General features: G+C 38.9%; 1 protein-coding gene across 1 annotated transcript in view; it reads right to left on the bottom strand.

Annotated features, from left to right (window-relative positions):
• The window catches only part of eif2b3 (eukaryotic translation initiation factor 2B, subunit 3 gamma), a 28,991-nt gene extending 15,908 nt beyond the window's left edge, over positions 1-13,083 (bottom strand). Inside the window, exons 1-5 of the mRNA XM_029524688.1 lie at positions 12,762-13,083; positions 10,089-10,254; positions 8,192-8,352; positions 1,062-1,221; positions 741-852 (exon numbers count right to left, since the gene is read on the bottom strand). Of these exons, the coding sequence (XP_029380548.1) occupies positions 741-852; positions 1,062-1,221; positions 8,192-8,352; positions 10,089-10,236 (581 nt within the window). The 5' untranslated portion in view covers positions 10,237-10,254; positions 12,762-13,083. The remainder of the gene's footprint in view (positions 1-740; positions 853-1,061; positions 1,222-8,191; positions 8,353-10,088; positions 10,255-12,761) is intronic.
• Positions 13,084-14,439: the final 1,356 nt, after the last annotated feature.

Below are 14,439 nucleotides of genomic sequence, written 5' to 3' on the forward strand. Positions count from 1 at the left end.
GTCTGCGTGTGTACAAATGATCAGAGGTGGGTTAAAGGTTGTACGTCTTTCAATGTTACGTATAAATGTTTAGCTGAGGGCTGAGTGTGTTTCCATAACACTGTGACAATGTTGTGAGTGTTTTCTCTCCATCAACGTCCAACTCAAAGTTGTGTTATGCATTTCTCTGTGTATTCATATAAGTGTTTCTGTGTGTATGAAAAAGACAGTATATTTGTGTGTGCGCGCGAGCCCCAAGAGTTCCCTGTGCAGGGAAGCATGCAAGCAGCTGCTCTGGCCCCCCTCTTATTGGCCACAATTTACAGTGGCTTTGGCTCCATGAAGTATTTACGAGCTCCCAAAACACCCGCTCTCACAAATACATGCATTCTAGGACGCAGAAACGAAAAACTACCTAAAGGACTCTTCCTGTAACAAAAATCCCACACACCCACCACAGACAACACAGCCTTGAAAAACCCTGACTCTGATATAGAAAACTCTGCATCTGCTCCACCGGGGCTAAGAATCCACAGATGTACAGAACAGAGTCATCATACAGTCAACAGAGTCAAACCCCACTCAAATCTGTACAGGCAACCGTAGAACATGCTGCAGATTTAGCAACTCACCAAATTCACTTTAAGATCTTAAAGCTAATAAAATGTGCTGAGGACGGTTGTCATTTCAACTGAGGGAATTGTTTTGCGTAAAAAAAAAAATAAATCTGAATTTATTGTCCCTTTGTTCAGCTGACTTACTTCCTCATGATGGACTTCCTAATCGATAGACCGTCTTCCATATCTGCCTCATTGGCCATGAACAGGAGCCTTTTGCCTGACTGATCCACACCAACAAAGTCTCTCTGCTCAGCTGGGAAAAAAAACACAATACATCTTGTTAGCAAATGTAATAATCAGTAAGTTTAACAGTCTTCTATAATAACTATACCTTTTTTACATGTGTGGTGTTACATGGTGTACAGATATAACACTTTAGCAAGTTATAACTTCTGCACTCCAGTCACCTCAGTCTGATGACATAACATAAGGTTAATCTCCTTTGATGAAAGACTTTTTTACCTGTCTTTTTTTTGCCCTTCTGACCCGGGACTGTCTCTGTGAACTCATGTGCTTTGCTCATTAACATGGCCAGTGTTGCATTATGGGCTCTGAACAGATCGACCACCTCGTGAAGTGCCACATCTGTTATCAGGTCACAACTCACCACCAGGATGTCCGTCTGAGAGGAGAGGTTGATAAGAAAGAGCAGGTCAAACTAAATTGCAATTAAAAATCAAGTAATTAATTTCATTATGCGCTGAATGTGTAAGATATGTGAAAATGACAGTAACATACTGGATATGGTGTGGTTGAAAATAACTAACCCTAATGACTGCTTCACAACTAGACAGAATGGAAGCTTCCAAAGAAAGCTTTCTGGCTAACATCTATTTTGGAACAAAATCTTACCACCTGTTGTATTTTAAGAACTTTTCCATTGTCACTGGTACAGGCACACACAAAAGAGCCCACAAAGAGAGAAATGCATGAGATACAGTTTGAAGGACAAGTCATCTAGGCAAGCAGACTATACATAAATACATGTGGCGACAATGCTCTCCATAAACACCTGAAGACATGAGAGCTTGGACTGTGTTATTTTCAATATTCACAGCAGAAATTGGCCCATTGAATCAGAGAAAGAAAATGAAAGAACTGTTCTTGGTAAACAGTGAGTTCTTCCAAGTTTAGCACTGCTTGTATGTAGGCCAAACCCACAAACCCACACACACACACTGCATGGTCTGTATTAAAGCTGCTTCAACTTTCATGATAGTAAATAATATTCCTTCATTGTTTCAACTGTATCTCCTCAGCTAATGTTGCTCTGTTGTAAAATGATGTGCTTCATTAGAAAAGGTATTGAAGGTGAGCCTCCTTACCATTCAGCTGAATAAATATTGCTCTACAAGAAAGTATTCATGTCACGGCAGTTGATTAAAACTAAAAACCCAAGATGAAAAGTTGCAACATTACAAAAGACTTTGATATTTGGTTACTGGTAAGAGGGATGAGATTAGATCAGTGCACAATACTCTGTCGGTACAGATGAAGGAATTATCACAAAGTTCAGAATAGTACCAGTGGCTGGTCTTTCAGCTGCATTAACAGAACTGTCTGTCTGTGGTCAATATGCTGATGACACTAATTATGTGATTATTATAAATGTTTTTTTGTTTTAGGTTTGTTGTTTATTTTGCTCTGTATATATAATTTTCCATGCATTCTTTGAGTGACACTGTCAGTGCTTGCCCGATGACATGCCTGACATGTTTAGTTTTGAATGCGTATGTGTGATCATATATCAAGCCCATAACAAAATTAGAAACGCCTTTTACCTTGTCATCCAAATATTCTTGTGCTCAGGCCTGGTTTACATTACTATCATTAACTTGGCAGAAACTGACAAACTATCACACAAATAACTTTTCATTTTACAATTTTAGCCAAAACAACAAACTGTGCTGCCTGGCTTGAGCACTTTGGTAAGAACTAGGCCAAAAGCAGCACTGCTCCAACATCACAGTGAGACAAAGAAAACAAAGAATTTGGTGCCATAGATTAAAATAATGAGCAACTGAAACTGCTCAAAAGAAATCCAATATTTGTTGAAGATGTACAGAGAAAGAGCATCTCATCCATCGCCTTACACTATTTTGAGTATTACACTAAAGTGCGAACCAATCAAAATTTTAAAGTGCATAAATAAAGCTTGCAAATTCCTATATATATCAACAATTTCAGCACAAACTCTACACCAGCCATTTGGATTCCGCTGATGTTATGTGTGAATGTGTTTACATGTGCATGCGCCCCCAGTTGTCTGTCTGTGTGCTGTCCAGCGATGAAACCTGTCAGCATGAGGACTAATCCCACCATTAGCACCAGGCTGTCTCAGTGATAGAGACATATTTACCCTGTCTGTGAGAAGGAGAGAAGAAAGAACAAGTGCAAGAGCAGAGGGGTTGTATTTAAGGGAGAAAGACAGGATGAGTGAAGAATCTACAATTACTGTCAACAGAGCAAAAAGAAATGGAAAGACATATAGGAAACATAAAAACTAAAAGACAGATGGCAGGATGCAGGACAGACTGAAGACAAAGGCAATGCAAGAGCCCAACTTCTCCTTGAACATAATACTGAAACTTTCCAAAACATTTCAAACTACATGTGGGTCACTGTAAATACATGGAATAGGAATATGCTTTGAATATTAAAGAAGAGCAAGCTGAACTATAAAAGGATGAACACAGACAGATACAGGAGTCAACTGGAGCAAAGCACATCTTTTATCTGTCTTCTACAACTGCAGTTCGCACCACAAAAGTATGGAGAAAATATTGGCAACACACTTCCAAACTGTATCAATATTTGCTAATGATGGGACCTGAGGTTGAATGGGGAACAGTGGAGTAGAAATCTGTGTGTCAGAGGGTGGTATCTTTGTGGTCAAAGGTCATGCAGTTAACCTAGGGGTAACTCCTGAGCATAACCTGGTCTGGACTTGGCGACAGGAAGCTGCCACTGCAAAGCTGGAGGTGTCTGCTAGAGATCTGCTGACACTGAGACCTTTCAACTTTCAACAGCCAAGTTTGCACACATGTTCTGGTACAGAGCACACAAGTATACTTGCACGCACGCACGCACACACGCACACACACACCCGCCTGCACAATCCCCACACACAGGCACAGACTAAGGCGACAGCAGAGTGGAGTCAGCTGGGGAGACAGAGACACTTTGGCCTTTCAACAGCTAGGATCTCTGGACAGGTCAGGACCACACACACTGACTCCCCCCCCCCCCGCCCGGTGGTAACTGACTTCATTCCAAAAGTATGTCTTACACAACCTCAAACAACTTTAAGGATACCTTTATTGCGTCGAGGGTTATTTTTTCGTGTTTTCCTGATGAAGACTTTTTGACCATCTTTAAATCTAATTTAAATAACTAGTATTTATTTAGAACAACTACTAATAGTATTGCTACTGAGTTGACTGTAAATCTATGCTGAAGTCTGCAGTTTAATGTAGAACTCAGCCAAGCTTGCAGTTTTTCTGCCCATATTTTTCTTTCAATATATGATAATAGTCTGCCACTTATCACTTCTAACTTATACAGGTCATTCGGAGAAAATTCAGACCCCATCAGCTTGCCAGTGGTAAATTCAATTGGATAGCATTTGAGATGGCACACGCATAGCAGATCAGAGCAAAAACCAAGCGATGACGTTGAATGTGCCTGCAGAGGAAAGATACTGGACTGTGTTGAAGCATAGATGTGGGGAGGGTTACAAAAATAATCTGCATTGAAAATTCCTCAGTGTACAGTGAGCTTGTGAAACAACAAATTTGTGAGCTTACTGCCTGACCAAACTAAGCAAGAGAAGGTAGAGAAGGGCCTTGCTAAGAGAGGTGACTTAAAGAAGAACCTGATGGGTACTCTGGCTGAGCTGCAGAGGTGCTGAGTGGAAAGAGAAACTAACAGGAGGACAACTTTCACTGCAGCTCTCCACTGAGCTCGGTATCAAATATGACATCGTTTAAGAGGCTCTACAGAGAAGAATGGCAGGAGATCCCCAAATCCAGCTGTACAAAGTTTGTCATGTCACACCCAAGAGAACTGGAGAATGTAATCTCTGTCAACAGTGCTTCAGTAAAGGCTGTGAATTCTCATGTCAACGTCACAACTTTCCCAGATAATTTATAAAATGCATGATCCCCCCCCCCCCACTGTGAAGTGTAGACCAATGTGGTAAAGCATGAACTTAAATAATTTCAAAATCAAATCCTTTTCTGGTTGCACTGCAACAACATATCCTGTTGTAAATGATCTTCTCAATACAAAATATTTTAAAAGCTGAAATCAACATGTTCATGAGAGCAAGCTGCCACTAAACTGCTTGTAGACATTAAGTACAAGAGTGAAAGTGTTCTATGTGTACTCATGATACTCAACAAAGATTACCAATCTCAATATGATTTTCTTGATTGATCAATTGGATTTATAGAATATCTGAAAATAGCAAAACTTTTAGTTTTTCAGGATAAAATGTTCAAGCTAAAAGGTAAAACACTACAGATTATTGCTTTACTCAGGTATGGCATAGGGAGGCAAAAATGGTGGAAGCTTGAACCCTCTGAGGAGCTCGAACCATCAAAGATTGCAATTTTGTAGCTACATGTCCTACCTTGAAGTTCAACATGTAAGAAGTGACTTGGCTTTACAATCAGCTTCAAACTTGAATAGTCTGGAATAGTTTGTTCTTCTCATAGAAAAAGTCGATTGACAAAAATGTGCCATGTCACCACAAGCAAAATGCTTTCAGGGCCAGTTTCAACATGGATGTTGCCCAAGCCTTGTCCTTTCTGGTGTGTGTTATTGAAATAAGGTAACAAGGTGGTTAAAAGGGGGAAAGAAAGACAAAAAATTAAGTCTCATCTAAGTGTGTTGGCTCTGTCCCTCTCATGAAAATCCTCATCGGCATCTCTCACTCTTCTCTTTATGTTCACCTTTTGTTATTTGGCTTACAAGCTGGCTGACGTATGTAGACCAAAGGTGAACCTTTAAATGTATATCTACCTCTTTTATCCTGCTTACACTCTTTCTGCCAGGTGATTATATCTGAATCATAATACAAACGTCAAAGGGGCTTTAACCACACAAAGCAAAATGAGCACGTAAAGTACTCCTTTCACTAGTAGAGCTTATTGTGAAAGACCTAACCAATAATCAGGCATATCTGTCCACTTTTGTGCAACATCAACGTTTGAGGAGTGAACAAAATAAAGTATGCCTGTTGTAATCTCTCCTTTCAGTAATCAGGAGGAATGACCTACTCGGCTCACCTTGAGTCTGCACTGATTCCTGTTAGCATTTTGTTTGATAGGATACACCAAATCCCCTGATGGGAGGGTGTTTTTGTGTAGAGATGAGTGATTTTGTCCATGTGTGTGTCTCTATACTGTACTCATGCAGAGGTTTGACAGTTTGGATGATCTCTGTGCTGGGATTTGGCAGGCCATGGCTATGGTTCCTCACTCATCACCCTACAGTGTGCGAGCGTATGTAACTCAATGCCTCTAATCTAGATGGCTGCTCAAAGGATTAGGAACTTGACTATTCTCAATGGGAGCATGCTTGAGCTAGTCCTGCTTAAGTGTGTGTGTATGGTGATACTGTGCATCTATTAAAGAACTCTTGAGTGAAAATAATAAGAATCTGTACAGACCCATTCAAATGTCAGGGGAAAAAAACATTAAACCCACTTGCCACAACAAATTTGGCATTTGGAGTCTCTGATAAATCTATTTTCAAAAGCAAAGCTGACTGATTTTGCTGTGAAGAATGTAATGAGCTGTAGTGGCAGGACCCTTATGTCTTCAAATGCACGTTTGATGTGGTACTCTAAATAGGTATAAAAGGTATCTGGTAGCACATTTCAGTAATGTCTGAACAGAGACCAGTGGAAGTAAGAAAAGCCAGGATTTTTGATGTCATTTTTCAGTGTTGGTTCACAATATTGTTGAAAATCAATATTTCAGCAACGATTGATTCTCTCCTTGTTTTTGTCTTGTGAGTTAGTTTGCTATACTATTAACTGGCATAAGACATTTTGATAATTGAAAATCCACCATGGCGTTTACAGAGAACCCTTGATTAATAACATTATTTCATTATTTGACTTACCTGCCAGTTATGTTTCATACGGAAATATAATGATTCCTAACACTACATGGGAAGACATTAGGCACTACAGAACATTAAAATGCTCCTGAATGCATGAATAATGACTAAATTGGATTTAAAAGACCCCCAAGCTGATTCACTAGATGACACATCCAAAAGCTTACATTCATTTCGGATCGGGCATGTCTTGAGTCCTCCCTTAGAATTACCATCACAGTTGTGTGTGCTGGTGATTCCTGTGCTATTTGTTTCTTCAGTAAGGTGTAGTTTACATTCATGATTTTTCACTTCAAATTACATCACACGTGCGATGATTCTGAAGTAAATCAACATCCTCCCAACCACCAAGGACACAGTAATTAGACAGACTAAAATACAGCTTTCAGAAACACTAAGCCAACTATGTGACAGTCATTGATAGCCAAATGATAAACAAGAGCAATTGCTTCAGAAATACATCAACAGTTCAGCCCTACAAATACAGGTTTTTCTGGTCACAGGGGGCCAGTCAAAACCTTGGCATATACAAAGGGACAACAGACCATAACATACCCAAATTCAAATGTTGCACAGATGTGCATGACCACAGGATGAGAATAAATGGTGCACCGGGTAAATGGGCAGCACAGGGAGTTTGAGTCTTAACCATGACTTCATCTGTTTAGAGAAAATCAGATGAAGGAAAGGATTTGGGAGGGGTGAGTCAAGAAATTGGGGTTGCGGGTCATGGATACCATGCCAGCATATATAAATGTATGTGCCTATGCATGTTTATGTCCCTTTAAAAAGGTAAAATGAAACTTTGGACACCTGATATGGATCAGTAGTCACCAAGCAGTACACACGACACCCACCTCAAGCTATCCCAAAATCTTGAGCATTTTTTTCCCTATACCGCTTTCTGCAAAATACTGACTAACATCACAGTGATAAAGGGTATCAGTCAGCATACCATATACTGTTTGGCCCTCATCTTCCAGTGGCTGCAGTTTTCTTTTCAAACTCCCAACCCATTAAGGCCATAATAAGTCATAACTTATTCAACAGTGCTGAAAATTTCAGTCCTTTGAAAAGCTGGTCTTTTTTTTTTTTTTTTTAAATCAATTCCCAAAAGTAACTTTCTGTTGGTGCTATGATTCACAACATGCAACAGTGTTCAGAGTGATAAAGTGATTGCATTCACTTAAGTATTGTGTTATAGAGCTGTTTTCTTTCAGAGTTGATTAAATTTCATATACATTAGAATTTCTTTATGAAGAGTTAGGTTAAAGTAATGTTAGTTGGGCAAGCATTGTGGAATGTACAAAATATCCCTTTTAAATTGTATTTACAGCAAAGTAACTACACCTGAACTTGATGGTTCTGCTAAAAACTATAATACATTAGGAGCAACAGTAAATCTCAAAATATGTTCACTTAGTTTGAATTCAATTTGAATAGAACAAAGAAAACTCCCACACCTTGATCTTCGGCTGGATGTGTCTGAGTGCATCTGCTGTGCCCATGTCTCCATCTTCTTGGATACAGACGACATCCAGTTTCATTTTCACAGGTTCCAGCTTCATTTTAGGGTCTGTGCTCATCATCTTATGGACCTCTTTTGTGGTGATCACAATCACCTCTAAAAACATAGATCATAATAATAAATATTGATGAGACATCACACGCGCGTGTGTGTGTGTATGTATATATATATATATTTTTTTTTTTTAAATTTTATATATATATTTTTTTTTTTTTATATTTTTTATATTAGATTTTTTTTTTTTTTTTTTTTTTTATTATTACCTTTTTTTAATGGAAAGTCAAATGATTAACCAAACCCCCCTTCTGCCTCATTATTCACTGACTTCTTTTAGATTGTTGGATGTATCTGAATCTCGACCCTTGCTTCTATAAAACTGATAATATTGTCTGCAAAGTAAAGCTTTCAAAGTAGAGATGGTAAAAGCTTAAAAAAAATAATAACAAAAAACAAAAACAAAACCCAGACTGATTAGATGTCTGCATTATTTGACTTTGATACATCTGAAACTTTAAATTAGGACCACTGCTCTACTTTTTGATAAAGTTTACAAAAACATTAGTACGCATAAAAACACTGCTGAGTCCATCTGGTTTAATTATCCTTGTCTGCATAATATGTTTTCTACCAGGCATTTATTCACTCTAGCTGTGTCAGCCTATTAAAACCAAATTGCAGGGCTTTGGCTAGCTGGCTGCACACTGTAAACTACTGACCACACAGGATGATTATGTATAGAAAGCTAGTTTTATTTAGGCTAGTGTGGACCTACAAGATTTTATAATGAACAGCCCTGTTTATAGGCAAGAACAGCATAGTACAGCAGTTCCCTTTATAAGCCCAGAGTTGCTGGATGCACTGCAAGAGGCAAAAATCTGAACTGTAAATCTAGACAGGGAACGCACTCCTGACAATGGCTGATGATGTGCTGACAAGCTAGTGAACGTACACCCGTACACCCCTTCACCCCCCCCCCCCAAAAAAAAAACAAAAACAAAAACATGAAACAGTACAATAGTGAATCTAATAGGTTTAAGAGATTTTACATTGTGAAAAAAAACTTAAACGTAGCTTGAGGCAATCATACACACTATGCAGTCACCATGGATGTAAAAAAAACTTTGAGTTGATGTTTCTAAAATTATATTAAAAGGTGTAATGTTGTTTTTATTTTACTTCAGTTATTTTAATTTCTGTTTGTTGAAAACCTGTTCATAAACTTAACTGACAGTAATCCTCATCAATTTAAGTCCAACCCAACTGGTTTAGTATAACATAGGAAGCATCCCAACAACCGTTTGCGTTTCAAACATACACAGAGATGGTGAGACTTAACTGTGATTGCTTTGTAAAAACAGAGATTCTCAACAGTATGGTTTACCAAGTTGGGTGTGATACAAAATATTCACTGACAGCCTTTACGTCTGGGTAGGAGATGACCATTTAAAGCTCTTCTTTCCATAGTAAGTGGAAAACTATGCTTGTATATTCTTTGTTCCAAGACTCCCATGAGTTATCACATAAACTTAAACATGGCATCCTGGCTGCATCTTTGCTTCTTTACATTTTATTTGGAAACTAACAAAGCCAATGTAACACTTTCCATTCCGGCCAGAACGACCCACTTACATATACGTCATTCTGTGCCAACTCAGAGCTATAGATTTCTGAACTCTGAAAGAATTAAAAGTACCACATATTTGGTGGTAGAAGTCATCATGGGGAGACTAGTGGTAACAGGGCCTATCGATGTAGTTGCTGAAGTAATAGAAATGGTAGTATGATTTAAAAAAAACAAACAAACAAAAAAAACCAAAACATCCAACTCTCACCTTCAAAGCCAACCCTCTCCAGTAGGTTAAGTGGATACCACATAAGGGGTTTGTTGCCAACAGGCAGCATAGGTTTCGGGGTGTTGTATGTCAGGTCAGTCATACGTGAACCCCCACCAGCCGCCATCAGCACAGCCTGGAGCTCCATGGTATCAGATAGGGATGGCTAAAAAAGTGGGACAAACAGGAAGTAATAGTCAGAAATATGGACATGAGCTTGTTTAAAGACATTATCTGTATGCATTACGCATACAGTAGTGTTCCAAATAATAGCAGTCCAATGTGACTATCCAGATTAATCTCTGTTATTAGTATATTTTTTATTACTACATGGCAAACAAGTTACCAGTAGGTGCAGTAGATTCTCAGAAAACCAACAAGACCCAGCATTCGTGATATGAACGTTCTTAAGAGTGTTCAGTTGGGCAATTTGTTGACAGGGGCGTGTGAAAAAAAATTGCAGTGTGGCAATCAATCAGTGAGGTCATCAATTTTGTGAAAAAACAGGTGTGAATCAGGTGGCCCTGATTTAGGGATGAAGCCAGCCCTTGTTGAACATGCATTTCTCTATAAAGCCTGAGGAAAATGGGTCGTTCAAGACATTGTTCAGAAGAACAGTGTACTTTGATTAAAAAGTTCAAAATAGTTCAAAGTATTATAGGCTGCTCAGTTAAAATGATCTCCAAATCCTTAAAATGGAGAGCAAAACCAGAGACACGTGGCAGAAAACAGAAGACAACCATCAAAATGGATCACAGAATAACCAGAGTGGCAAAGGCTCAGCCAATGATCAGCTCCAGGATGATCAAAGACAGTCTGGTGTTACCTGTAAGTACTGTGACAGTTGAAGATGTCTGCGTGAAGCTAATCTATTTACAAGAATCCCCTGCAAAGATCCTCTATTTTTTTTTTTTTTTTTTTTTAAAGGCCCTAGAGAAACAGAGGAACATTTTGTGGACTGATGAGAGTAAAAACTCATCATTCAAGCCACAGTACACAGTGAAGACATTGAAGAATAGTGGTGCAAGCATCATGGCATGGGCATGTTTCACCTACTATGGTGTTGGGCCTATTTATCTCATACCAGGGATCATGGATCAGTTTGGATATGTCAAAATACTTGAAGAGGTCATGCTGCCTTATGCTGAAGAAGACATGCCCTTGAAATGGGTGTTTCAACAAGACAATGACCCCAAACACACTAGTAAAACAAGCAAAACCTTGGCTCCAAACCAACATAATTAATGTTATGGAGTGGCCAGCCTAATCCCTGAAAGGTGCCACAAGTTGGTTGACTCCATGCTACACAGATATGAAGCAGTTATAAAAACTGTGGTCATACAACTAAATATTAGTTTAGTGATTCACAGGATTGCTAAATCCTAGAAACAAAAACGTTTGTACAAAATAGTTTTGATTTTGTAAAGTCAATGGCAGACATTGCAATTTTTTTCACACACCCCATTCAACTAATTGCCCACTTGCACAGCTTTAAGAACTTGCATATCATGAATGCTGGGTCTTGTTGGTTTTCTGAGAATCTACTGCACCTACTGGTAAATTGTTTGCCACGTAACAATAAAAAATATACTAAAAACCTGGATTAATCTGGTTAGAAACTTTGAACTGCTATTATTTTTAACACTACTGTATGAGTTTGTGAATATATGTCATTTTTGTGGAGTGGTCCAGAGACATTTGTTGTGGAAGTACAAACACATTCACAGAGGTAGACAACACTAGTAATTACTTGAACAACCCCCTACTAATGACTGATAAAATGTGATTTAAATGTGTGTGTATTTTACTGCCCCGTGATTAAAATCAAACCAGAATAAGAAATACTTTTTTAATCTCTGGATGTAAATTCTGCTGTTTGTTCAATAGCTTTAAAGTTTTCTTGAAAAACAAAATAAAAAAAAAAGGGTAAATGAAAAGAACCAATTTCACACACACATACACACACATACACACACAACCCTCTGAAAGGCAACAGATTTCTTTGAGTATCTTGGGACACCGAAAGCTGACTTCAGTTTCAGATAACTTTTGACTGCAGATGTTGTCCCCCTTTACTGCCATTGGCAGGACACAAAATAGACAAGGATGGGACAGTGAATGAATAAGGAGAATACAAAAACAGCATTAAACAATTAAAGTGTTTCAATGTTCACATCAGCATACTACTATTTCTATGCAATATCCTACCATTCTTTTTACCTATCAGTCCTTTTGTCCTTACACATATTGACAGACAAACTTACTCTTTCTCTCTTTCCCCTAAATTCAGCACCCACATTTCCTTCCAGTCGTCTGTTCTAAAATAAATACACTCAAATCGCAGATGCACCTCAAGTGGCCGATCTCTATACTTAATTTCAATCATGCAGCATGTGACAGCACATTTCAACACATCGGCCACACTTCGTACTGCACGCTGTTCTCTCTGACAGGTCACACTCGCATGACTAACATTTAAGCCCGAGCACATAAGAAATTTCTCTCGTGGTTAAATACAGCAATGTCAGCGGAGCAGTCAGTGATAAGATGTGATAAGACAAGCTGAGCACCGGCATATGGCGGAGGCACGTTGCTAACAGCACCGCCAGCATACGCCCCGGCTGATCGATCACGTCGACCCAGACAGTGGGACAAAAGGCGGTGTCAGTGTACCTGCCAGAGCCCTCTTGGTCACCGTCGATCGGCTGCCTCTGCAGATGACAGCGGTGTTGGCTCACATGTAACTTAGTTGCTAGCTGTTGTTAGCACTTGGCTAACGACTAAAGCGGAGCCGCGAGCCTCGCCGCTGCGTCAAACGACGGCGCCGAAACAGCCCGACACGTCTTCAGGAAAGCAAACAGCCGCCGAGAATTAACGGCGGTGAGGGGAGTTTAAATTAAATCATAATTTAAGAAAAGCGTGCGTACAAGAAGCTAGCAGCTAGCATCGTATGATGACACCTGTGTGCGTCCAGTGAAATACGTCCGTGTGGAAAATGACTTCCGCCCCAAATCGTTCCTACAAAGGAGACGGAAGGACACTGAACCGGCCATGGAAGAATCACAGGTGAGACGAATAATGAATATACCATTATGTGGTCTTTATGTAATAGTAATAATATAGGACAAATGCATCCACAAACACAATATTACGAAAGAGAGATATAAGCACTTAGACAACTTAGAGAACTTAGACGCGTAGAGTGAAGAGTAAGCTAGTTTCAAAAACTGGAAAAAAAAAAAATCAACTAAATGGCAATTAAATTCTTCTCCCACTCTTTGTTTTTTTTTTTTTTTTTTTTTAATTTTATCGGTTGAACTCAGTTTAAAGTGAACGTTAAAGTTGTTTAATCTCTTTCCTGGTGAGCCAATTATATAATTGATTTTGAGCTCTGAGTTTTACGTTGAACGAGTCATGAATGTTGTGATATTCAGATATTTAATTTAAACCTACGATAGAACAATCAAATGTTGATGAAATATAATTCAGAACTGAGATTGCAGCTGAACCAGCCATTTCTAATCCAATAACCATGGCAACAAAAGTTTGATTATCACCATTACCATACACTAGCTCTCATATGGAAGAGTAATTTAAATGTTTTCATTAAGAGTATAAAGAGAAAGCACTGAAGTTACTGGTTAAAGTGCTTTAATATTAAAAAAAAAAAAAAAAAAATAGCAGGCAAGTCAGGTTTGTAAATATAAATCACAATAGCCACAGGAATCAGTACCATAATTGATATAATAGAATTTGGATCATTTGGAGTTTCTGAAGTTTTTAGTTATTGCTGGTGTTAATGATGACAAAAACCTTTTAGCATAGCAACCTGAAATACATGTGTGTTTTCCTTTTAACCATGGTAGATGTTATTCCAAAGGTTCACACACACGAAAACTGGTGTGAACAGATTAGCAGCCAGAAGCCACCCAGCTACTCCTCCAGACTTCAAGCTTGAAAACTCCCAATTCATAGAGCTGAGACGTAACAGCAAATTGAGCTTGGGGAATGTGGCTTTGGTTTTGTTTGCTCTGGCCAGGAGATGAGCTTGACTGATCGTTGCTGCTTGCTCGAAACTAAAAGAGCGAGAAAAAGGAGGGAAGGAGTAGAGAGGAAAAAAGGGAGAAAAGACAAACAAGTTGGTCTGTCTGTCTGTCTGTTGTTGTCTGTATTTTAGAATAATGAAATAAAATGATATTGGAAGGAGGAAGCCTGGGTGGTTGAAATGTTGAAGGAGGAAGAGAGAGGAAGGGTTAGAAAATATACTGGAGACAGATTAATGGACAAAGGGTCTTAGGTAATGGAGAGAAACGTACAGAGGTGAGAAAGAAAAGTACAAGGAAATGACTGG

The sequence above is a fragment of the Echeneis naucrates genome, chromosome 17, assembly GCF_900963305.1.
Source record: "Echeneis naucrates chromosome 17, fEcheNa1.1, whole genome shotgun sequence".
Taxonomy (NCBI): domain Eukaryota; kingdom Metazoa; phylum Chordata; class Actinopteri; order Carangiformes; family Echeneidae; genus Echeneis; species Echeneis naucrates.